This window comes from Megalobrama amblycephala, linkage group LG3 (assembly GCF_018812025.1).
Source record: "Megalobrama amblycephala isolate DHTTF-2021 linkage group LG3, ASM1881202v1, whole genome shotgun sequence".
Classification (NCBI taxonomy): Eukaryota; Metazoa; Chordata; class Actinopteri; order Cypriniformes; family Xenocyprididae; genus Megalobrama; species Megalobrama amblycephala.
In genome coordinates, this window is record NC_063046.1 from 57,402,261 (window position 1) to 57,429,667 (window position 27,407).

The 27,407-nt window shown below is 36.3% G+C and overlaps 2 protein-coding genes across 5 annotated transcripts; both read left to right on the plus strand.

The window, feature by feature from the left end:
• The first annotated feature begins 5,546 nt into the window (after nucleotides 1–5,546).
• Nucleotides 5,547–23,794, plus strand: zgc:153993 (uncharacterized protein LOC767645 homolog). Of its 4 annotated transcripts, XM_048186186.1 has the most exons (7): nucleotides 5,573–5,943; nucleotides 8,943–8,991; nucleotides 9,088–9,249; nucleotides 11,738–11,870; nucleotides 14,383–14,559; nucleotides 14,947–15,051; nucleotides 19,206–19,978. In XM_048186186.1, exons 1-7 carry the CDS (start codon nucleotides 5,877–5,879, stop codon nucleotides 19,302–19,304), a joined length of 792 nt encoding a protein of 263 aa, XP_048042143.1. In that variant the 5' UTR covers nucleotides 5,573–5,876; the 3' UTR covers nucleotides 19,305–19,978. The 4 variants fall into 4 exon arrangements, with proteins under 4 accessions (XP_048042146.1, XP_048042143.1, XP_048042144.1 ...); XM_048186187.1 differs by lacking the exons at nucleotides 14,383–14,559; nucleotides 19,206–19,978 and adding an exon at nucleotides 23,589–23,772 and having other exon boundaries at nucleotides 5,575–5,943; XM_048186188.1 differs by lacking the exon at nucleotides 14,383–14,559 and having other exon boundaries at nucleotides 5,578–5,943.
• Nucleotides 12,624–14,375, plus strand: LOC125265751 (protein PRQFV-amide-like). Its single transcript, XM_048186185.1, has 2 exons — nucleotides 12,624–14,121; nucleotides 14,230–14,375. Exons 1-2 carry the CDS (start codon nucleotides 12,719–12,721, stop codon nucleotides 14,351–14,353), a joined length of 1,527 nt encoding a protein of 508 aa, XP_048042142.1. The 5' UTR covers nucleotides 12,624–12,718; the 3' UTR covers nucleotides 14,354–14,375.
• Nucleotides 23,795–27,407: the final 3,613 nt, after the last annotated feature.

Consider the following 27,407-nt stretch of genomic DNA (forward strand, 5'->3'; position numbering starts at 1 on the left):
ATTCTAGGGCACCTTTAAAACTGTAAAGCTGCTGCTTTAAACAATCTATTGAATAAAGCCATCCTAGGTATCCTATCTTCTTTCAGACTAACACAATTAGAGATATATTTAAAGAGGATATTATATGTATGGATATTATTATAAAATAATATCCATACAGCTCCAGGCAGAGGTGTAAAGAGTAGGACCATACTTGAGTAAAAGTACAGATACCTTACATTGAAAATTACTCCATTACAAGTTACAAGTCACCAATTCCAATTCGACTTGAGTAAAAGTCTTAGAGTATCTGATTTTAACAGTACTTACGTATTTTACTCATGCTGAATGGAGGCTCAAAGATGCACTAGTCCTCGACACCGGAGAGACATGCCAGTGAAAATAAGAAACAGTTGATTTGTAAGATGGGAAGTCATGTTTATTTTCTAAAATCAAAATAAAACTGAACACCTCAATATTGCAATAAGTCAAGGTCGACAGTCTCAGTTAAGCTCAAGTGCTCAAAAAGGCCATAAATAAACCAATATCCATCAAAAACGATCTTGTCAATATAGTGGATAAATAAAATAATCTTAAGTAGTTCAAGTCTACTTGCACTGTACGTGCTGGTTTGAGCCTCATCACCAGCTGCAGTCATTTTCCTCATCTAATAAATCAAACACCTGCGATCAGCAGTTACCTGCTAATGCACTCACATTCACGTAAAGTATCCTTGTTGACAAGTTTGGGTGAGTTAAGGCAAAACGCACAAGATATAGTACCTTCAATGCCCTTAGATGGCGATCTCGCTTCTTTATATCGGAAACAAACTGCTGCAGAAAAAGTTAGGTGCCATGCAAAATGTAATGTGTAATTGCATTATTCATCACAAATGTATTGGAGTAAAAAGTACATTTACTTGCTCAAAGATGTAGTCAAGTAGAGAGTAAAAGTTGCCAATATCTTTGATACTCAGTACAACTACAAAATAGCCAAAAAGATACTTAAATACAGTAACTAATTACATTTACTCAAATACTTTACACCTCTGGCTCCAGAGGGTTAATAAAGGCCTTTTGAAGCTCAGCGATGCGTTTTTGTAAGAAAAATATCCATATTTAAAACTTTATAAATTCAAATAACTAGCTTCCGGCAGACAACCGTATGCATATTGTGCAAGTCGACTTGCGCCACAAGAGTAACCCACTGATGAGATGTATGATGCAGGATGTAGGAGTCCTCTCGTGGTTAAAACAAATAGGGCTGTGCAACAAACTCAAGCTCCTCTTCACTTATATTGATATCCTCTGACATTTCTCTTTAAAAATTCTCATTTTAGACGATTTTAAAATCAAGTGTGATTTTGCAATCATCTGCTGTTTCTCAGAGCACCCGTGTTTCATCCCTAAATGAATCAGTGAATTGTTTGAATGAATGTCAATGAAAAAGCGCAAACAATGTGATTTCCAGAAAGAGTCTGACATATCCCCAGCACTAAGTCTAAAGTATGCGGTTTTTACATGTACTCTACTTGCATCAAAACGGAAGTATAAGTGGGCTTAATGTACAGACAGTCTTCCTGGAACACGAACAATTGGAGTGATAAAAACAGTGAAAGGTCTCATGTTGCATTGTAATAAGTCTAAAAAATAAAAATCAATATCAATAAAACATATTAGGAAATAATATACAAGATATAACACCGAATGCGTTTTAAATAAGTATATGTAGTCGCTTTATTAAATCCCAAATTCTCTTTTGTCTACCAGACAGAGCCAGCCCATCTTCCATGAATTGGACAAGGGTACTATGAGAGTCATTCCATGAAACCGGTAAGATTTGAGTCCCTCTGACCTTTTTCAGTGTAATTTATCTATTGGGTCACTAAAATATATTTTTAAAAGCTTTTTGTATTAATTGAAATGTCTCCTTTAATAATGTTTAAAAACATGACATGCATTTTATCTTTATTTTAGAAATTATTTAGTTTTTTTCCAGTTCATCACCTATTTTGTCATGTCCCTCAAGGCCTTCTGTGAAAGTATACTTGAGATTTGAATAATAAAATGAGAAAAAGTCCATACATTTTGCCATTCCCATAAATATCCATCTGTGCTTTTTTGCTGGTAATGTTTTTTTTTTTTTTCTAAGGAAATTCATGATTATTCATAAAAATCACATTATTTAGTTCCGTACCTCAGTAACCCCTCAACCCCGTTACACAAACCATAATGAACTGATACTTACGTGACATCATTAATAGGAAGTGACATCATATAAGTCTTCTGAACAACACTGTGAGCAGACACAGAGAAGTTACCACCTTCTTTAATAATTATAACTAAATTATGTTGTGAAATAGTGTTTGTCAAGCTTAACGAATCAACCCTGTTTCATCAATTAAAGATAGAAAACTATTACTTGTGAAAATTATCTTTGTTATTTCAACATTATTCATGATTTCTTAATATCATGTATGCCATGCGCTCTCCATTTATTCACTAGATTTAGAGCAGTGGCTAATTTGGGCAAAAAATCACAACCCCGTCACACCTACATTTTTATTATTATTATTTTTTTGTTGTTAAGTTTATGAAAAAGTAATTAAAGTAAAAAGTAATTTAAAGTTAGTTGAACTCTGTCTGACATGTTCAGAGCAATCATAAGAATACTGATTTTAGTTCAAATTCTGAAGTTAAGCCTTTGATCAAAAACATGAGGTTGCTGTCACAAAAAGTGCCCATTTCAGGCTTTAGTATAGCAAAAGTGTGAGATTTTATGTAACTTTTATATTTGCAATTACTGAATTAGTGTGAGGGACATCTGATTAATAGGAAAATGTTGATTTTATCACAAATACATTTTATAATAATATTCAGAGAGCTCCCATAGTGTCCATAACTTAAGATAATGACCAATAATAATCGGGATTTGAGGCCTGAGATGGGAAAATATGTTTTTCTGGAAGTTAAATATGTCATTAATGTTGTGGGGTGTTCAGAAAAGTAATACATTTAGGTAAAAAAATCTAAAAATGTGTAAGTCCAAATCGTACCGGTTTCGTGGAATGACTCATGAATGGTGTATTTCAATGTAATCACTTTCAGGTTTGGGAGTCAAAAAAGTAGATGCAGACATCTGACATTTACAGGTCACTACAGTGTCTGCACTAAACCCATATTTTACATGATTGCCATATAACTAGACTAGAATAAGGACATTACAAATAAAAAAACATGAGATATATAATTGCATGTGGCAAGGCGATGCTCACTGAGAAACAGCATGCACAAGTTGTGGGAAGGCTGGGTTCTTTTCCTTCAGCAGTATCATCTTTCTTTTGTGTGGTAATCTAGCGGTTAGACACACCTATCCAGGCCTCTACTTTATGCTGAGTGCATTGGCTAATTCTTCAACCTCTCTGCTAATGAATCTAATCTAGTGGGCCGGGCTGGGCTGGTTTTGTTCAGAAAGGAGCTGAAAGTTTATTATATGAGAAAGCTGGTCCTGTTGAGGTGAGGAAGACTTTGTAATGACATAAGGTGAACTATGCCAAAGTGGAAAGCTTCTGTCTCACTTTCTGTAATGTAAGTGAGAACTGGCTCTCACAAATAAACACATGCAATCTGGCAACAATACATGTGTATATTTTTGTAATTGACCATACATGATCTACAAAACTACCCCTTGCTCAGATTGCTAAATGCCATATTTTAGTAAGCTGGTGCTAATGCTCGCCGTAAACCTGGTTCCCTTCCCAGTCTGATAGCGCCATCTTGTGGTGAACACTATACGTTACAGTCTAGACTCTAATGGCAGATCGCATGTTAAAAACAATTGCTGTGTTTTAGCAGAGATATTTAGAAGAGTATTATAATATAGCATTTATGTGTAGGCCTAATATTTACATATAAAGATGAATCTCAAACCAAATATAAATAAATAAATAAATACTCACTCCTTGTGTTAACCTATGCTTTAAAAAAAAAAAAAAAAAAAAACGACCAAGCAATACGAAGCACACTATTTATCCATTTTTAACACATCCTTATTCACATTCCCTTGCATAACTGTATAGAATATTTTGGATATAAACATTTTGTGTGGTATATTGTGTGCATTGTCGTATGTGAGTCATTCCATGAAACCGATACGATTTGGACTTACACATTTTTAGATTTTTACCAAAATGTATTACTTTTCCGAACACCCCACAACATTAATGACTAATTTAACTTCCAGAAAAACATATTTTCCCATTTCAGGCATCAAATCCCTATTATTATTGGTCATTATTTTAAGTTATGGACACTATGGGAGCTCTATGAATATTATTATAAAATGTATTTGTGATAAAAATCAACATTTTCCTATTAATCGGATGTCCCTCACACTAATTTAGTAATTGCAAATATAAAAGTTACATAAAATCTCACACTTTTGCTATACTAAAGCCTGAAATGGCCACTTTTTGTGACAGCAACCTCATCATTTTGATCAAAGGCTTAACTTCAGAATTTGAACTAAAATCAGTATTCTTAAGATTGAACATTTCAGACAGAGTTCAACTAACTTTAAATTACTTTTTCATAAACTTAACAACAAAAAAATAATAATAATGTAAGTGTGACGGGGTTGTGATTTTTGCCCAAATTGGCCACTGCTCTAAATCTAGTGAATAAATGGAGAGCACATGGCATGCATGATAGAAATCATGAATGATGTTGAAATAACAAAGATAATTTTCACAAGTAATAGTTTTCTCTCTTTAATTGATGTAACGGGGTTGAGTCGTTAAGCTTGACAAACATAATTTAGTTATAATTATTAAAGAAGGTGGTAACTTGCCTGTGTCTGCTCACAATGTTGTTCAGAAGACTTCTGATGTCACTTCCTATTAATGATGTCACGTAAGCATCAGTTCATTATGGTTTGTGTAACGGGGTTGAGGTACGGAACTAAATAATGTGATTTTTATGAATAATCATGAATTTCCTTAGAAAAAAACAAAACATTACCAGCAAAAAAGCACAGATGGATATTTATGGGAATGGCAAAATGAATGGACTTTTTCTCATTTTATTATTCAAATCTCAAGTACACTTTCATAGAAGGCCTTGAGGGACATGACAAAATAGGTGGTGTCAACTAAAAAAATAATTTCTAATATGAAGATAAAATGTATGTCATGTTTTTAAACATTATTAAAGGAGACATTTCAATTAATACAAAAAGCTTTTAAAAATATATTTTTTTGACCCAGATAAAATACACTGAAAAAGGTCAGAAGGACTCACGGTTGGAATGACTCATGAGTATATTGTTTTTTAATTTATCTTTGTAATTGTATTATCTTTATTTTGATTTTGTTCTGTGCACTGGAAGCTTCACCAGGACAATTAATATAATTCTGAATCTAATAAATTACACTAGGCCTTTTTATTTTCTGTGGGCTTGTTCTGTACTATGTTCTAAATACAACATTCAAAATGACAAATTATTGTTTCTTTGCCAGCTTGGTGTGTAACAATTAATATAACGGGAAGATGAATGTTTGTGGTTTATTTTTGGCACAGCGAATCAGCTCTTATTAGCGCAGCGCGCGCCTGACGCGTCCATTTCCGCATTACTTCCTCGGCTTTTTTTTTTAAAGCGACTTTATGGATTGGTGGAACATTTCTTAAAACCACTCGACTACTTTTTAACTTTTTTATCATGTTTTATCATTCTAATGGTGCTCCTGAAGAAGATATATAACCACAAGCGTCGATAACGTGACTATATTATGTTGTGTATGGTTGGAAACTGAATTTAGCGGATTCAGATATTGTTAGGCTGGTCCGGCTAGTTAGCAAAGCTATCACTTGAGCCGGGCGGTGTTTGCGCTGAATAAAGCCATGGCAGATGCCAACAATGGAGAGAGGACAGACGAAAACGAGTTGAAGGGGGCAACAGGTGGTGAAGGTAAGATGAGGTACAACTTTTGAACGAATTACAGTGACTTCTGTGAACTAGCCATCCATTTCCAGCCTTTGCACTCGACGTGACGTCACACGGTGACTTAAGACTCTTTCTTCTGAAAATCTTCATGCTAAACTGAACGAATATTATGTTGATTTATATATGGTGATTTTCAGTTAAATGGGTTCATTGTATTTCGTGTTTAGCGTTTTGTTTAAATTATTATGGACCTTTCTTTTTATTTATTTTTATTACCAGTCAGTTTATGATCAATAAGCATAATGAGCAAGAAACTAATAATTATTGCTTGTATATCAAAAAAAAACAACAACAAAGTTTTACTTCCTCTGATGTCATACCGAATTGTGTGACGTATACGTGCGGGGCGTGTTTGGGTTTTTCTGGCCTGTCAAAAACAGTGGTGACTCGAATGTTTTCAGTCTATTCACTTCTGAATTTGTTCAGTGACCCTCCTTTTTTACACCAATAAGCAAGTAGATGGCAACAAACATGCAATCTCTTTTTGTGTTTTGAATCAATCTTTGGGGGTTGTCTATACAAACACATTCCCCTTAACACTGCATGTTTTCCCAGGTCTTCTAACACACCTGATTCAGATCATCAGCTCATTAGTCGAGACTCCAAGACCTGAAATGAGTGTGTCAGACAAATGTGCAGTGCTTGGGAGGCTCCAGCCAGGAATGTGTTTGGGAACCCCTGGTCTATACTACCAATAGTGAAAGAATCAGAATTGACTGTTAAGTAAAAAAAAAAATACATTTTTATGCTTTTATTTATTTTTTGGTTCTCAACCAGCAAACATCCAAGATGCTTTATACAAATACAAGACAAAACGAGCATTAAACTAAGCTAAAACTACTCAAAATCATGATTTTTCTCATTTTAATCCACCACCAAACAAATGTGACCCTGGAGCACAAAACCAGTCATACGGGTCGATGTTTTGAAATTGAGATTTATATTTCATATGCTAGCTGGATAAATAGTGTATGGTTTGTTAGGACAAGATAGTTGGAGATGCAACTATTTGAACATCAGAAATCTGAGGGTGCAAAAAAAAAAAATCTAAATTTTGAGAAAATCGCCTTTAAAGTTGTCCAAATGAAGTCCTTAGCAATGCATATCCACTCACAAAAATGCATTTTTGATATTAACAGTAGGAAATTTACAAAATATTTTCATGGAACATGATCTTTACTTAAAGGTGCTCTAAGTTATCCTGGGTGGATGTAACTTCCTGTTGACGTTCGAAGTGTTGTCAAACAAAACAGAGGCTAGCTAGAATGGCTACAGAATTCTAGTTATGTTAAGCTTTAAAATATTTTATCTCGTAGAAAGTCGTTGTCCGTAATCCTTATCCAGTAAATCATGAATGACTGGAAAAGTCACGAATGTCACCCTCGAATATTGTTGGAGTCAAAAAGTTTGAGAACCACTGGTCCGATATGTTCTTGTCTTGTCGTGTTAGTTATGAATTACATAAATCATGTAAATGATAGCCTATATTTTCAATTTAAAAATCTGCCGTTTTGCATCACTGGATATTTCTGCCAGTTGTTTAACATTTCTGTTGTAAAACAGTTATTAAATATTAAATGTTTACTTATATCTTGCCTCACACTCTTTCACTGTTAAAACTGAAGCGTCGTGTTGGGCAAGACCACTCCGAACACCTCGAGTGCGTGTTAGAAATCAGTAATGGTGAGAGAACATTGTGCTTGGTACATTTTACAAGTTTAAATCCCATCTGGCCATAATGTTCACGCATTAGGTCAGTACAGTAGGTCAGTCTTTTGCGGCTGTTCGAACACATTGAACCACATGAGTGTTTACACTACGAAAGCAATCTGGTCGAATGCGTTTTCGACTACCTCTGGAAGTGGTCGAAAATGAACGTTTTAGACCCCGTTTACACTTGTATTTAACATCATCCACTTGTGATCCGATTGACCAAAAGGTGTAAACGGGGCCTAAGAAATTCTAGAAAGTCTGTTGAGGCATCATAAGCATTCTACCCACAAAGCAGATCTTATCAAATATTCATGAAAAGGTTGCATTCCTTCACTTGGTCCAACCAATCATATGCTCCTTCACATCTCATACTCGAATGCTATAGAACACATACTTGAATGCTTTTAGACCAGGGCGTAGTCTCAACATTAAAGGTGAATAATGCAACATAACGCCAGCAGGGGTCACTCATACTTTATATTTATATATAAATAATAAACAGTTAATTTTGCTGAAATACACAATTCATGGAAGTGTAGTGGCGCAGCTGTACTGATGTAAAGAGGTCACGTGTGTATGTTTGTAGAGTGATTTACAAAGGCTTTGAACATGGCTCAACCAATCAGAATCAAGGACTTGAACTATCTGATTTATGATGGGTCTTTAGACATGAAACTATAAAAATACATCTAACAATACAGTAATATAGTAGAAACTATAGTGCAGTATTATAGTAAATTGGTGGGTCATTGTAGCATCTAAGATTGAAAACCCTTGTTTTAAACTACTAATCGTTCAATTTCTTTGCAAACAAAATACCCACTACAACAAATTCACATTCAGACACTAATGACATCAAGAAAAAGGGCCAATATGCCCTTAAAACAAGGCTATTATTTGAAATGAAAATGTTAACTTTAAAGCTATTTGAGATGAGATTAAATCAAACTTTAACCAAGGAGTTGACTAGAAGACAGGAAAACAGAAATGAGAATAAATATTTTGGTACTTTGGCTACACCACAAACCTTCTCATAAACCTGTGGCATGACCTATCACATAAACCAGCCAGTATCAAAACAGGAAGTTGGGAGGTCATTGTTCACCACATTTATAATACCCTCTCACCCCATTATCACGCCCAGTTATACAAAGATTGCTTCCTGTACTTTGACCTGGTTTCCTATTTAAAATGCTCCAGTGTTAACTCACATAAACTCAATTTCATATTTTTCTCCCCCTTATTTGCAGATGTCATGGATGATGTAATCCTTGAGCAGGGTGCTGTTCTGCTAAGAGGGTAAACTCATGTAATCCTCAATTTTATATAGGCCATCTGCTGTACATGTTGTATTTTATGAATTTGTGTGAATGAATGCATCTCTCTTACATGAAGGTATATTATCGAACGAGTTACTGTAGAGGATCCATCCATGCATGTGAGACATGAGGATCTGGGAGGAAGTCCTCAGGATGGAGATGATCCTCAAATCAAAGAGGTTGTAGGTCAGCTTTTGAAGATAGCCGATGACCTTAACAAGAATGCTGAGCTTCAACAGTATGTTTTTAATTTTGTTTCAGCTCATTTGTCTTTTTTTTTTTTAATATAAGTGTTTTTTGATGGGAGACAAGTACACAACTTCAGTGTCTAATCCAGTGGTTCTCAAACTTTTTGACTCGAAGGCCCCCTCTTTTCCACCATAATATTCAAAAGCCTGCAATGTAAGCTATAACAGGGTCTTAATTCCAGTCCTGGCTAATATAACCAAATTATCTTTATTGTCATTGAACATTGCAACAGACATTTATTATGCGGTTTATCTTCCGACCTGTAATTATGACAAATCTGTTTTTTTTTTTTATTAACAGAAACTGGCTTCAATATATGAAATTAAACACAGTTATATTTTTGATTCCAGAGTTTTCAAGAACTGTGTTCTTTACTAAAACATCAGCTGTTGATATTTCTTTTAAAGGGATAGTTTACACTAAAATGAAAATGAAGTCATAATTTACTCACTCTGGTGTTGTTCTAATGGCGCCTTCTTTCTTTTATGAACCACAAAAGAAGAATTTAAAAAAAATTTAACATTTAACGAGAATTCTGACCTTGGCATTGGTCTTCAGTGCACGGCTACATTCGGCTACATTGACTCCGTCTCACCCAGAAAAAGCACACAAGTTGTAAGAAATCAAGATGAACAAAAGCGCAACATGAAATACAATGTCTAGAAATCCCAAAAAAGTATCCGTGTACTTTCTTTACTGAGTTAAATGTCTCCCGACCGGAACTCCATTTGTCTTATGAGTCAGAATGACAGAATGAGGATTGTCAGTAACGGTGTTCAGCCTTACATTGTTCAAACCGGAGTCGACACTGATGGAGAGACTCAGGAAGAAGTTACAACTTTTAGAATGGCTAGTGGATAAATTTTGTAGTCGCTGTGGAGTTGATTCAACTATCCAGCGTTGAATTGACCCTCGTTTGTGAAGCAGTCCAGCGTAAAGTGACGGCATGGTAACAACACTCTACTACAACAACTCTTCCTCTTCTCTAAAGCAGCCCAACATGGCCTCACCCCCTTTGTTGCATGATCTCAGGGGTGGAGTTTATGTAAAATTTAGGGTTTGTGATGTCACTAACCTGGGAAAAAGCTTGTTGTAGTCCCTACCTGCTGTTTGTTGTAGTCCTTTAAAAAGCAATTTCTGTAAAAGAAAATATCTCCCTTTGCATTGATCTTTGAGCGTTGTAAGTTTGCAGATGTTGTTTATGCTCAAACAGCAATATTACACACTAACTGAAGTTAAAAAAGTGAAATCATAATCAACCACCCATTTAAACTGTAAACAATCATTGAAAGGCTCACTCTATGAACACAATACTACGTTTTTTTAAAACTGGGTACAATAAGATGACATTATTTTCCTTCAACCATCAAACATTAAAAGGACATTTAAAAGTTTAAAAGCATCAACAAGGTACGTTAAACAGACCATGAATAATCCAAAAGTGCGATTATTTACACAGCAATAATGGATGGGTTAAATATCACTTTAGTAATATATATCTGTATTATGTATCATACGTTGCCTTAATCAAAAATGTTCATTAACTTCAGCATTGCGTGATGGAGGAGAAAAACGAGAGATTCTTCGTGCATTCCAGTGAATTTTTAATAGGATGTGTCGTAAATTAAATTGGGAAAACAGACAACAAATGTGCAGCATATGTTGTCTTTTTTCATACTATTACAGTGGAATGCAAAGGGAAAAAAAGAAAATAATCATGAGGAAAAGAATGCAGCGACTGAAAAGCGCTCTTACCATAGATATTCTTGTTATAACATGTCACATTAAATTACTAAGCATTAAGTCATTTTCCTGAAATGATAAACATGAAGGAAATGGACAGCTCATTCAGTCAAACTGACGGATAAGCTTTATTTATTGGGCAACCTCATGATTTGTTTCAGTCTTTCTGAATGGAAGTTCCCCAAACCGGAATTGCCACCCATAACTCAAAACACAGTAGGCTCGTCAGGAATAATGTGAATAACACTTGTCCCATGGAATCATTCTGTGATACTTTTGCATATTTTTTTAAAAAGCTTGATGCTGGTCCCTATTCACTGCTATTATATGGATGATCATGAGCAGGACATTTAAAAAAAAAATCTTCTCTTGTGGTCCATAAAAGAAACAAGGGCATACAACATTAGAACAACACCGGGGTGAATAAATGATGACTTAATTTTCATTTTAGGGTGAACTGTCCTTTAAAAATACTTAGTTTATGCCTTATGTTTTTTTTTGTTTTTTTGTTTTTTGAGAACCACAATTCAATTATGACTACCTATAATATTATTAGTAATTTTACACATGGCATTTTCTTTTAAAAGAGATCATTCTGTTTGTTCCACCATTTACATTGAAAAACAGGTACTTGTCCATACAGATGCTATTTTATTCAAAAAGTTGTGGTTGTAGAGTTTGGGAACCCCATAACAATAAGTATACTTTTTTTTTTTTTTTTCTCCCTCTCACAGTCTCATCAGCACTGTTCAAGCAAACTGCGCTCAGGACGTCTTCATGACGGTGGCCAGGAGCATTTTTGAGGATGGCATCAACTGGGGACGCGTGGTGGCACTGTTTCACCTTGCGTATAGGCTCATTTACCAGGTAAAACTGTCATTTCGCCTTTTATTTCAAAACAGCATTGTGGTATTCATGATTAAATCAGTGATTAAACTTTCAATCATTTTAAATGAAAATGTGAATTCTTCAATCAAAGGGTCTATGGCATTGCATTATTAAGAAAATAAAATAATAAAAAAAAAAAAACCCACTCCATTACTGCAAAGTCTTCATAATTGTTAATATTGTTAATCAGATTTATTAAAGAGTTAGTTCACCCAAAAATGAAACCCATAAGACGTTATTTTTAATAAAATCTGATAGATTTCTGTTTCTCTATTGAAAGTCTCTTCACCCAAAACTCTGAGAGTTCAAAATGTTCATAAAGAGATCGTAAAATAAATCCATTTGAATTGAACGGTTTAATCCAAAGTCTTATAAAGAGACACGATCACTTTATATGAACAGATTTAATTTAGGCTTTTATTCACATATAAACATTGATCAGTGAATGTACACAGAGCCCTCAAATAGGGTAAACAGAAGCTCAACTGGATTTTTTTTGATGCGCAAGAACCCATGAGGTTCATTCTCGTGTGTCATGGCAGCAAATTTGAGGTTCCGCAACAACCAATGAGGTTCACTCTCGCGCGTCATGGCAGCAAATTTGAGCTTCCGCAAGAACCAATGAGGTTCATTCTCGCGCGTCATGGCAGCAAATTTGAGCTTCCGCAAGAACCAATGAGGTTCATTCTTGTTACGCAGCACGTTTGAGCTTCTGCAAGAACCAATGAGGTTCATTCTCGTACGTCATGGCAGCAAATTTGAGCTTCCGCAAGAACCCATGAGGTTCATTCTTGTTACGCAGCACGTTTGAGCTTCTGCAAGAACCAATGAGGTTCATTCTCGTACGTCACGGCAGCAAATTTGAGGTTCCCCAGGAACCAATGAGGTTCATTCTTGTGTTACGCAGCACGTTTGAGCTTCTGCAAGAACCAATGAGGTTCATTCTCGTACGTCACGGCAGCAAATTTGAGGTTCTCCAAAAACCAATGAGGTTCATTCTTGCGTGTCACGGCAGCAAATTTGAGGTTCTCCAAAAACCAATGAGGTTCATTCTTGCGTGTCACGGCAGCAAATTTGAGGTTCTCCAAAAACCAATGAGGTTCATTCTTGCGTGTCACGGCAGCAAATTTGAGGTTCCCCAAAAACCAATGAGGTTCATTCTTGCGTGTCACGGCAGCAAATTTGAGGTTCTCCAAAAACCAATGAGGTTCATTCTTGCGTGTCACGGCAGCAAATTTGAGGTTCTCCAAAAACCAATGAGGTTCATTCTTGCGTGTCACAGCAGCAAATTTGAGGTTCCCCAAAAACCAATGAGGTTCATTCTTGCGTGTCACAGCAGCAAATTTGAGGTTCTCCAAAAACCAATGAGGTTCATTCTCGCTCGTCATGGCAGCAAATTTGAGGTTCCCCAAAAACCAATGAGGTTCATTCTTGCGTGTCACAGCAGCAAATTTGAGGTTCTCCAAAAACCAATGAGGTTCATTCTCGCTCGTCATGGCAGCAAATTTGAGCTTCCCCAAAAACCAATGAGGTTCATTCTTGCGTGTCACAGCAGCAAATTTGAGGTTCTCCAAAAACCAATGAGGTTCATTCTTGCGTGTCACGGCAGCAAATTTGAGGTTCCCCAAAAACCAATGAGGTTCATTCTTGCGTGTCACAGCAGCAAATTTGAGGTTCTCCAAAAACCAATGAGGTTCATTCTCGCTCGTCATGGCAGCAAATTTGAGCTTCCCCAAAAACCAATGAGGTTCATTCTTGCGTGTCACAGCAGCAAATTTGAGGTTCTCCAAAAACCAATGAGGTTCATTCTCGCTCGTCATGGCAGCAAATTTGAGCTTCCCCAAAAACCAATGAGGTTCATTCTTGCGTGTCACGGCAGCAAATTTGAGGTTCTCCAAAAACCAATGAGGTTCATTCTCATGCATCATGGCAGCAAATTTGAGCTTCCGCAAGAACCAATGAGGTTCATTCTTGTGTTACGCAGCACATTTGAGCTTCTGCAAGAACCAATGAGGTTCATTCTCGTACGTCACGGCAGCAAATTTGAGGTTCTCCAAAAACCAATGAGGTTCATTCTTGCGTGTCACGGCAGCAAATTTGAGGTTCCCCAAAAACCAATGAGGTTCATTCTTGCGTGTCACAGCAGCAAATTTGAGGTTCTCCAAAAACCAATGAGGTTCATTCTCGCTCGTCATGGCAGCAAATTTGAGCTTCCCCAAAAACCAATGAGGTTCATTCTTGCGTGTCACAGCAGCAAATTTGAGGTTCTCCAAAAACCAATGAGGTTCATTCTCGCTCGTCATGGCAGCAAATTTGAGCTTCCCCAAAAACCAATGAGGTTTGTTTTCACGCATCAAGCAAGCATTTTGAGCTTCCGTTTACCATATTTGAGTGCTCTATGTATGTTCATTGATCAGTGTTTATATAATAAAATTATCTTTTATATAAATAATATAAGATAATTAAATCTGTTCATCATTGTGGCGGGCAGGACAGGGCTGAGAACCGTGAGAGCAGAGTGAGGCCGGTGGCACAAATGTTAATAAGCAGTGCCTGCATGGCGTACCGGTATCAAATTACTCACGGAGAAGTTCGGAAGGATAAAAAGAGGAGCGACGACAGTGAAGGACGAGAGAGGACCAGTGTTGAACTTTACCAATGTTATGAGGTATGTTGATATGGGAAGAAGGTCATTAACACTCGTTCCACCGTCCTCGCTCCGCTCTCACGGCTCTCGGCCCCGCCTCAGTCATATAAAGTGATTGTGTCTCTTCAGAAGACTTGGATTAGACCGCTCGAGTCATATGGATTTATTTTACGATCATCAGCATTTTGGGTGAATAAACTTTCAATGGAGGGACAGAAATCTTTCAGATTTCCTTAAAAATATCTTTGAGTTTCAAAAATGAACAAAAGTCTTATGGGTGTGGAATGACATGAGAGTGAGTAATTGATGAAAGAATTTTAATTTTTTTGGCGAACTAACCCTTTAAAGATGTGTATTCTTTTGGATAATACAGATGTATAAAAACATGATTACTTTTCATTCCTCTAGGCTCTGACTCAGAACCACTTTGAAATTATCAAGAGGATCATTAGCTGGGTTTTACAGTTTATCAAGGAAAACATTTCTGCCTGGATCAGACAGCAAGGAGGATGGGTAAGTTGCTGTTTTTGTGTGTGTTGTCTGGCCACCCATGTGGAGCCACACAGGTCGAGCCAGACATGGGCCACCACACACAGAGACACTCACCCACTCGAGCCAGGAAGTACATGAGCACAAACCCAGACACATCCTGTCTAGGAATACCCAGACACACAAACCCACTGACCCAGAATGGCACACGGCTAGGTAGCACTGATCTGATTCTTACACCTCTTTATCTGGAAAATATATATCAAGAATGTCTAATTTTGCATCTCATCTCTTGACGTTATCATACATCATTAAGATGCGGTTTGCATGTGCGCTGCAGAGCCTCCACTGGGCTGGCTGCATTTCCCGGGGCCACTCAAGTTTAATAGCGCACATATGATCATAAAGGCAGCAGAATGTGGGGTGCTGGGTTTAGACTTCAAACACTTGGGCGTCATGGAGCATACTGTGGCCCTGAGAACTGCCATATACTGAACATGTGACAGTATTTACAGTGCACTAAGCAGCATGAGCCTGAAGAATGCAAACCCAGGGAGGGAGGAGATATGACGCTTGTATGCTTGACCCTCATTTTCGGGGATTTGAGGAGGATCAGGCACCTGCTGTTTATAGTATTTTAGAGATTGAAGCGCAGGGGAATGTGCCACCAATCTTACAATTCAATCAGTGTAGTAACATGTCTACTTAATAACTGACATTATTTTTTTGACTGTATAGCCAGTGGAGAACTGCCCCCCTGGTTTCTCCCAAGGTTTTTTTTCCCCCATTATCCAAGTTTTTCATTCCTTGTCACAATTGCTTTTGGCTTGCACACTAGGGAATTTACCCATGGCAGTGATGCACATTACCAAATATAAATTAGTCTTGTCACTACACCAAATTGCTATAAATTGAACCAAGCCTTATAGATTTTATAATCCTCAATATCAACATATAACAATTTATTTGATCGCAAGATTTCTTTTAAATCTGTGCACGATTCAAAAACTGCGCTGATTGTGACACGCTAAAATATATAGATTTAAATGTGTACATGTATTTAAATGGAATGAAAGAGAATGGACTGCATTGACAAAAAAATAATTGTTAATGGGACAGAATGGTTAAAGGTGAAGTATGTTAAAATACATTATCTTAACCCAGTTTGTTCATTGACTACTATTAGTATGCCATTCGTGGGGTTTTCTCCCCCAAAAGTGTAAAAATGGAGTCTCCCAGGCACCATCAAAACCACACAGATCTGTCAATCACTTTTCAGCTTAACCAATAGCAAGAGTTTGGGGCGTGGCTACTGTAGCAGGCGGAGCCAGAGGGTGTTTGACCTGTTACGTGGGACAAGACATTCAGTGCAAGCCAAAATGTGCTGCATTTAGACCATCAAAGACTGAACAGGTCATGAACACATCAAAGCAAACGGTGCATTGCGATGCTACACGCTATAATGGACACAATACCATCATGCACCCATTCAGAAAGACAAATGTTCCAGTTTATAATGTTTACTTGTCTCCAGTGTCGACAGACTCAAACAGTTGTGGCGTGTCATGTTAAAAATATGCCGGTGCATATTTGAATGGATTTATTATAAGCGAGACTCTCACATTCGTTGTAGACAATGTTCTTCTACTCAATTGCTTGCTCATGACCATAGACTGTAAAAAAAAATGGACAAAGCACTTCCACTCACTTTCATTGTAGAAAAGTGAAGCTGCCAATGTCCCAATATGTCCTGATTCAGGACCCGATTCTGCGCAGTAGTGAGCATGAAGTGGAGCCGCGTGCTATCAAGGCCCCCGCACAATCGTTTAGTACAGTTTACTGGAGAATAACTCTTTCTGTTGGTGTAAAATAAACAGTTATGGAAATGTAGAACTTAAAGCTCTAATCTCATCCTGAAAATCCAGAAGAAAATCAGTTGTTGCCTCAGTGACTACTTCGCTCAGAAAAGCTGTCAATCAAGACGTACCACCCATGTTTTTATAGCATCAAATAACTAACTAAAACCAAACTAATTTTAAAAGATGAACACTTGATCTTGAATCAGCATGATAAAAATGACCTAAATTGACAGAAACCATCTTTGGAAAAAAATTATTTGAAGTGTAATTTAATTGTTTAATTTGTCTCACGTCCCATTAAATTACATGGGGAGGGTGGGGTTTATGACCTATACTGGAACCAACCACCTGGGGGCGATCAAGATGCTTTGGCTTCACTTTTCAGGACTTGTGTGGCACGCTTGTTCATGACGCATAGCGACACGGCTAAAAGTATTCCTAATTAGGGCTGGAGTGAACGATTATTTGTTCAGTCCTTTAGTCTATAGAATATTTTTCGATAAATCGAAATATCTAACGATTCATAGCTGCTTGAATATGTTCTGATGTCACAACAACATTCTAACTAACCATAGCAATTGCGTCAACCAAAGTGACGGTATCAAACATGGCGGTATCCATAAAACCGTGAAGTTTTACCACAATTGACAGCACGTAATTAAATAAAGTGCAATCGAGGCGTGAGTTCATCCATTAAATATTTTAAATGACCAACAACAAAGTTAAATGCTTTGTAACCGGTTGCAGAGAGTACGTTTAAGTGGCAGCTCGTAAAAACCAGATGGCTGTATGAACTCAGCTGTATTAAGCACAAAATATGAGACTGACAACCTTATTCTAGTGCCGTATAAATCTTCACTATAATAATCCAAATACTTGCACTGCCGTCTTGTCGTTTTGAGGTAGGAGAACCCCAGGATGTTTCTTTTTCAGATGCTCCTGTATAGAAGTGCTGCTGCATGCCATTGTAGTTTTACAGAGCGTGCAGAGCACCATTTTATTCGGTCTCTGTTTGAAAAATGTCCACACTTTAGATTGGGCTTGATATTTTTGTAATAACGGCTGATTTTTATCATTCCCGGGAGAATGTAAACAGCACGACTAATTTGCGTAATCGGAGTAATCGATTATATTGAAGTGGCGTTCCAGTCCTAATCCTAATATGTTGGACCTTTTATTGAAAGTAGCACACTTTTACCTGGTGAGACTTGCCTTCACAAGCACCCGTAAGAGCTGTGTTTGTGATGTTTGAGTTGAGGGAGGTGCGATGCGATGCGCGAAAGTGGCATTTGCAAAATATGTCGTATTTTTGTGCCACTAGTGTCGCAAAAACTACATACTTCACCTTTAAACTCCTTTCAATTCCCATCCCTTAATAAGTCATTATTCACTGAAAATCACGTCACTCTCTGATCTCATTAGCACTTCGATATCCGTGCAAAAAATATCCTTCATTTGATGGATGTCATTAAAAGATTAGTTCACTTTAAAATGAAAATTAGCCCAAGCTTTACTCACCCTCAATCCATCCTAGGTGTATATGACTTTCTTCTTTCTGATGAACACAGAGTTATATTAATAAATATCCTGATGCATCGGAGCTTTATAATGGCAGTGAACTGGATCAACGAGTATGAGCTGAAGAAAGTGTCTCCATCCACATTCATCCATCATAAATGTATTTCACACGGCTCCGGAGGGTTAATAAAGGCCTTCTGAAGCGAAGTGATGCATTTGTGTTAGAAAAATATCCATAATTAACAAGTTATAAAGTAAAATATCTATCCATACCATATTCCATATTCCATATTCAACTTATTCCATATTCCATATTCAACTTACAAAAAAAGCGCAAGTTTTTCGTAAGTTGAATTTGGAAGGTTTAGGACATAGTGTAAACGTTTTGAACTGTGAGAGGCATTACACTTTCTTCTTACGTTGATTACGGAAGACGATCTTACGGAAGCTAGATATTTTACTTCATAACTTGTTAAATAAGGATATTTTTCTTACACAAAATGCATCGCTTGGCTTTAGAAAGCCTTTATTATCCCCCTCCGTGTGAAATACATTTATGATGGATGGATGCAGTTTCTTCAGCTTCATACTCGTTGGTCCCGCTCATAAAGCTTGGACGCATCAGGATATTTATTAATATAATTCAGATTGTGTTCTGAAAGAAGAAAGTCATATACACCTAGGATGGCTTGAGGGTGAGTAAAGCTTGGGCTAATTTTCATTTGAAAGTGAACTAATCCTTTAAAGGTCTTGTGTTCATATGCAGCGTGTATCTAATGCTTTCTCTGCCCTGTGTTGCAGGAGGGCATTTTCCGCAGCGTGTCAAGATGGCGCACCGTGTCTTGCATCGCTGCGGTGGCGTTCATTGTAGCTGCTGTTTACTGGAGAAGAACTCGCTAAGATAAAAGTGAAAATCACGTGCCAGATTCTTAATTCCCACAGATGCGGAAACTCGTATCAAAAGCAATATAATATCTATGTGGTGCAATCAAGTGGACCAATCACGGCTCATACAGACCAATCATGTTTCATGTAGCCTTGCTACAGTTAAAGACTTAAATGGAAACAGCCACTGCAAAAGACACTGTAACCTTTTATTTTGATTTTTTTTTTTTTTATTCCCGGTCTGCTGTTGTTCTGTCTATTGTTTCTATTTCAGTTGAATCAAGGACTATCTTTCGCCTTGATTTATTTATTCAAAGGGATGTGTTGCTATGTTCAAAGGTTTCCACTGCACTTTTTCTCCACCAGTGCCTTTTACTCTTTGTAATAGTTTTTCTGGCTCAGGTATCAACTTTTTAACGTGCCACAAAGCATACCAGCCCTACCTCAAATCAGCTACATATGAGACCAACTGTTTACTTTGTTTTTTGTAATTATATCATTAGGAAAAATGGGGACAGGGCTGTAAAACAGGTAGATAGATTAGGTGTTTTACGCTAAACCTTAACAAAAGTTTCAAATGCATTTTAAGTGATTTAAATGACTAAAAGGTTTAGCATTTTATTGTTGAAATGCAGTGAATGTGGACAATTCTAGCACACCTTGAAATAAATATGATGATGAATTACTGAGATATGTCTATGAACATTTTTTTCATATAAATTAATGTGTATATTCTTGACAGGAAATGCAATTTGTATTGTTTCTCTTAACCGAACCATTTGTTTTTTGAACACCTATAACAAAATCTATTTAAAATACATTTGTTTCATGCTAAGTATACTTCAAATCCATGAACATATTTATTGACATATCACTTAAGACTTACAGATTATAATTAAACTTCATTTGGAGTATTGCTTTATTGCACAATGCACGTCTTAATATTATGCCTAAAAAGTGTTTTAATATTGTATGATCTGTGTATAATATCAGTCTTTAAATGCAAGATATTTTTTACATCTTCACTTGGACCTCAGTACTATGGAGGACGAAACCTGCAAAAACAAATAAATAAATATGGAAATAAATAAATACATAAATACATCCACAAAATTATACATAAATAAACGTGCAGATAAATACATGAATATATAAATCCACATATTCCTTCATAAATAAATATATAAATAATTAACTAAATAAAACAAATGTAAATAAAAAAATGTTAAATGAAATAAAAAAAAAAAAAAGGTAAAATGTTAAAGGAAATACTAAGCTGAAAGTTGACTTTTTTACTTTAAACCATTTATTCATTTTTAATGTAGCTTCGTAGTTATTTTTCCTTGGTGCAACATGCTAATGAGAGGGTGTCAATCAAACATCAGAAGGTGGTGTCTATGCCACCATTGGCTGACACTGTTGAAAATAGTAGTATACTATCTGCTGATTATATACTCTTCAGAATTCATCTATACACGCTTTAGGTCAGTTAGCAGTTACATTTGATGTGGCTGTAAATCCGTTTGTCCGCTAAAAGAGTAAAGTTAGTTTTTGATTTGATATTCGCTGCATATTCGCCTAGGCTGCTAAAGGGACCGTCTGCAAATTCCACCCACAGTTCAAAAATATAAACGTCCAATCATTCATTCAAATGAACGAATGACATTTACAAGTTCCAGTGGTTGTAGTACATTCCTAGTGGAAAGACTGACATACTACAGGTTAGATTTTGCATTATTCACCTGTAGCAAGTCAGTCTGGTCACTAGGAATGTATTGCAAGCTTTGGAACACGAAAAAACACAGGTGTCTTACAGTAATTTCTTTCTAAAAATAATTGTGTACTGAATGATTGGACGTTTATATTTTTGAACTGTGAGTGGAATTTGTAGACGGTCCCTTTGTCAGCCAATGGTGCTTTTACAACGATCAGCCAATGGCGGCATACAGACCGCCTTCTGATGTTTGATTGACACCCTCTCATTAGCATGTTGCGCCAAGGAAAAATAAATACGGAGCTACATTAAAAATGAATTAATGGTTTAAAGTAAAAAAGTCAACTTTCAGCTTAGCATTTCCTTTAACTTTTTTTTTTTATTATTATTTCTCCGAACATTTGTTTTATTTAGTTAATTAAATGTGCAAGGAGATTATTTAATTATTTATTTATGCAGGGATATGTGGATGTATATATTTATTTATGTATTTATTTGCACATTTATTTATATATTATATATTATAATTTTGTGGATTTATTTATGAATTTATTTATTTGCGTATTAATTTATTTATTGTTTTTGCAGGTTTCGTCCTTCATACAGTACTACTTCCACACAATTAAAGTGCATTAAGTACAAAATTAGTATTTTAAGTATAACTTTAAGTATACCAGTAAAGTACAACTGCAGGGTATTTTTATTTAGCACATAAATATGTATTTGCAGTATACTTAGCACAAAATAAATGTGAAAATATATATTTTTCTCTAGGGAATGCCGTGGCATACTTTGAAATGTATTCAGTACCATGTTATCTATCATGTTTATAAGGTACCATCACTTAAAATGACAAAAGCACAGAAAAATTAAACTAAAATTTACATAAAACAAAATATAAAAAGAAAAGCTGATTCAAAATATTGATAAAACTAAAATAACACTGCAGTGTATCAGTTGTGTCACAACTCTTATATGACCACTAAAGTTTTGCTGTGGTCAGAGTCTTTGGCTGTGTCCGAAATCACATACTCCCTTGAGTAAGTAATTACTTCACGACTGCTAAAACAGTATGCTCTATATAGTACGAATGTAATCTGGATGTACTACATTCGCCATGTTGTCATTATCATGTGACCTACCAGCGTTAGTTCCATCGCTTTGTGTCATTCACAAATCCTCTCCCATGGCCTCATGCACACTTCAGAATCTTCAGTACTTTTTGCCTAGTACTGTGATTCAGCCATTCTTTTGTTATATACTGTTTTTCACCTACTATATAGTAGGGAAGTATGTGATTTCAGATGCAGCCAATGTTTTGTTTGGCCCTGTCACAATGTTCCCAACAGCACAGCTCACTAAACGAGAGAGTGTATGAGTGAGTAACAGTCGGTGCTGGGCAGAGGGTCCTTATTGCCTCATTATTTCCTGATGTAATTAGAAGCATGCATATTCATCCTGAATCTCTACGATGGGATCCACAGGTCTGTTGTCTCTCAAACCACAAGAAAGAGGATCCATGTGTCAGACTGAGGGAAGCAGTTAACCATTTCCTCCAGATTCACTCATAACCTAAAGCTTATGGGAGACATGGACAATGCTTTACAGTGGAGAGATTTTGATTTATATATATATATATATATATATATATACACAGTGTATACAGAAAGTATTCAGATGTTTCACATCAACTTTTTCATTCTGTCTCTGAGCTCTTCAGGCAGTTCCTTTGACCTCATGATTCTCATTTGCTCTGACATGCACTGTGAGCTGTAAGGTCTTATATAGACAGGTGTGTGGCTTTCCTAATCAAGTCCAATCAGTATAATCAAACACAGCTGGACTCAAATGAAGGTGTAGAACCATCTCAAGGATGATCAGAAGAAATGGACAGCACCTGAGTTAAATATATGAGTGTCACAGCAAAGGGTCTGAATACTTAGGACCATGTGATATTTCAGTTTTTCTTTTTTAATAAATCTGCAAAAATGTCAACAATTCTGTGTTTTTCTGAGGAAAAAAAAAAAAAAATTAAATGATTTTAGCAAATGGCTGCAATATAACAAAGAGTGAAAAATACTTTCTGAACCCACTATATATATATATATATATATATATATATATATATATATATACATATCCCTCTATGGTACGCAATATGATATCAATGAGGAAAAAATTATTTGTGTTGTTTTTCCTGCTTAAAATTGGACACTTTAACAATATCAATAAACATTTTCATAATTTTTTAATTTATTTAATTTTTATAAGTTTGTTGCCTCGAGGCAACATTGTACCACAATGGAAAAATTTAAACATTTGGCATTTTCATGGAGAAAAAAGAAATATATTTACTGAAAACATTCATTTCTTTAACTAGATACTTAAACATATTTATCTAGTTTTTAATGTATTAAAAGTTTCATATTTAATAAAAAGTAACATTTTATATCCAGCTGTTGCCCTCAGGCAACATTGTACCATAGTGGAACGCAAGTATTACCAAACCATCATATCTTTATGTTATTATATTAAGTTATCATATCCATCTTCATCCTCATCTCCATCTTCTCTCTTACCCTCAGTCTCTCCCTGACGGATTGTCACTGATTTCATCTTCGAATGAATTCATTCACGGATTGTCACTGATTTCACTCTGCCATCATCGAATCCATCCTCTGCACTTCAATTACCGTCTGGTTCAGCTCAGCTACCAAATCTGACCTCAGAAGACTACAGAGGGTAGTCCGGTCTGCTGAGCGAATCATTGGCACAACCCTCCCCACTCTCCAAGAACTGTACTTATCCAGAGTGAGAAAAAGGGCAATGAAGATCACTCTGGACCCCTCACATCCAGCACACTCCCTCTTTGAACTGTTGCCATCCGGTCGACGCTACAGAGCCCTGAGCACCAGAACGACCAGACACAGGAACAGTTTCTTCCCTCAAGCAATCCATCTCATGAACACTTGACAAACACGGAACACACAACACTATTACACATTATTTACTTAAAACACTTATTTATATCTCAATTTGCACACATAATTGTATGTACATTTGTCTATAATATATATTGTCTTTTGCTTTTTTTGCACTTTGTCTATCTTGTAAATTTGTATATTATTATTTTATTCTTTTTATTATGTGTCTTGTCTTGTCGCTGTTACTCTGTTGCACTGTGGAGCTTCTGTCACTAAAACAAATTCCTAGTATGTGTAAACAACATACCTGGCAATAAAGCTCTTTCTGATTCTGATTCTGATTCTGATCTTCCTCATTACAGTATGACCCCTCATTAAGTCCTCATCATCACCCTCATCAACCGCCAATGCTACCTGTGTATTATACCTTTCTGAAGTGCTATAGAAAATGTGCAGATCATAATATATGCACATATAGTATGTGAATTAGTATTCTTATAAGTACATTACGAAATCATGTGAAAATGCCAACATATTTAGATAATTCTAACTCTTTTCCTTACAAATATGATCCATTTGTATTCAAACCTATTATGGCTGTATGGCCTTATGCGATTCCATTATGGTACAATGTTGCCTTGAGGCAACACACAGTTTTTTGTTATTTTCTCTAAAACATTTGATGATATATAATGTAAATTACTTAAAAATACTTCTTTACTTGCCAGTGAAGGTGACTCATATTTTTTGTGGGTGATTAAATGGTTACAAACAAGTGAAAAAAGCACTTTTCAATGGAGAAAATATGGAGTCATGTGATATGTGCACATGTGCTGAAACAGGACACAAAATGGACCCCTGTTGGTCATGTTTTGGCCTTTTTTGCACTTTTATTGATTAGTATTTGAGTTATTCTGTCCTGAGATATGCTTGATCAATCAATTTGTGCTTTATTTTATTAAAAACAAACTAAAATAGACCATGTTGCCTGGAGGCAACACCGTACCATAGAGGGATATATATATATCTAGTCAAAATATTGGTGGTCTTATCTGTATTTTTTGATGTCAACATTTTATAGTGACAGTTGGGAAATGTATACACACTCTAAAAAATGCTGGGTTGAAAATGGACAAACCCAGCGGTTGGGTTAAATGTTTGCCCAACCTGCTGATCAGTTTTATTTAACCCAACTATTTAAAAATTACTATAAGGCTGGCCTAAAATGAACCCAAAATATGTTGGAAATTAAAAATCAGACACATAATTACTAGAGGCAACAACAATAATTAAAAGGTGAACATTTATTAATAAGCAATTTAATAAATGTTTATTGTTTAATTATGATTCATTAAAATTAATAAATGTTAATTTATTAAACATTAATAAATGTTAATTTCCAACATATTTTGGGTTCATAGTCAAGCAATACAGGAATTTTTAAACAATAGTTGTGTTAAATAAAACTATCCAGCACGTTGGGCAAACATTTAACCCAACCGCTGGGTTAAAACAACCCGTTCACTGGGTTTTCCATTTTCAACCCAACTTGGGTTGTTTTTAACCCAGCATTTTTAGAGTGCAGAGGAATCCTCTTTATTATACAGTTTATCATGCTGCTTATTGTTCATCATTGCGCTGCTAGTATTCATCCCTTTTCTTTTTAGAAAGGACGTCAATGCTTCCTAGAATCCACCATAGTGGCTTTGAACCCAATGACGCCAGGCATTTCAAGGGTGCCAGCAGCAGCCGGCCTGTGTCTGTGTTAGCTCAGCTGTTAGAATACTGCTGCATCTCCAGCAGGACAATGACCAAAGTTTTCAGAACTCACATTTCACATGTCGTTATGAACCTTTGCCAGCTATAAACCTTGTATGATCAGCTGGAGGGTTTCAGAAGCTAGACGCAGTAAACAACTGGGGAAAAACAGTGCCCTTTGTTTTTGATCTGATGGTGCAAGTACAGGACAAAAATACCACATGTCACATGCTGGTTGCATATTTAATGATAGAGATGTTCATAATTCAGTATGCAATGTTTACTGAGGCAAGGGGAAACGTTTAGGGACTGTTTTTAAGGAGGAAAAATAAACTGCATCTGTAAATTAGATTAAAAATCTTAATCTGACTTGCTTGTAGTTCAATTAGAATCTGTCCTCATTTGGCAGACACATTGTTTTTATATTGAGCCATCTCTGTGCTGACATAACAGGTCACGGTTGAAGAGTCTTTTGGAGAGGTCAGTGTAATACTCACGTGTGATGAGTTTACTGATGGGGCTTCTAATCTAATATGGACGATCACAGATGAACACAGGTCACTGGCCTGTCTCCAGCACACACAGCTGTGCAAATGAGGCCTGCACCTGAGCTCTTGCTTCAGATGAATGAACAGGTGGCTCCTATCATGCGGCAACACATATCTGGAAATATTGTGTATCCAATTATGCAATGTGTCTGTGTGTGTCATGGCACGTGCTGAATTAGAGGAGTCCCTCTTGAGCGAATCCACCTGGTTGATCGTGACATTCGTGAATAGTATACTTTATGCAGATGTAGATTTTGTTTTCTGTGTCTGCATTCAGACTGCTGGAAGCTTCTTAGGTGAACGTGATTTCACCAAGTACAGTACAAACTGGTAGGGGTTGCACAGACTGGTCACCATGATTTTGCCAAGTAAGTACATTTTCAGACATATTTTGTTGAACCTGGAACAACATTCATGTCTGAAAATTTAGTCCTGACTCTATTCCTACCCCTAAACCTATCCCTACCCATAATTTATCCCTAAAATCAGAGGGAAATGATAGGTGAATAAGACTGACGTACAAGCACCCTAACCCTGGTTGTAAGCCTAAACTTGACATAAACTCTAAACTTTTCAATACGCAATCGCTCTCTCACTAATGCATTCATATGAATGTTATCTTTACTGTGCTACTTTAACTGTGTCTGATTTAGAATGAGCAGAAATCTATGAGAAATATGATGACCCAAAGACAAAAGAACTGATAAAAATAAGCTGTTATGTACAATAGCCTTGTGGGCAGCGCTGTGTCATATGCCATAGCTGTGAACAAGGCGACCAGCGTTCGAGTATCATCTTGAGATTCAGGTTTATTTGTTCATTAATGACGTCATCAGAGAATAGTCATCGTCGACTCGACTTTAATCACATAAATGCCGACTTCAAAAGTCAAATTTGAGGGATAGGAATGTCAACTTTAGGCTTAAATCAAGGGTTAGGAGTTTCTACAACATTCTTATTCACATACCATTTCCCTCTGATTTTAGGGATACGTTATGGGTAGGGTTAGGTTTAGGGGTATGGAACTATGTTTTTGGACAGGAATGTTGTTCCAGGATCAACAAAAGATGTTTTTCTTGGCAAAATCACTTCATAATGGCATAATCATGCTGAAATGAATGATGACTTTCATACAGTGGGTACGGAAAGTATTCAGACCCCCTTAAATTTTTCA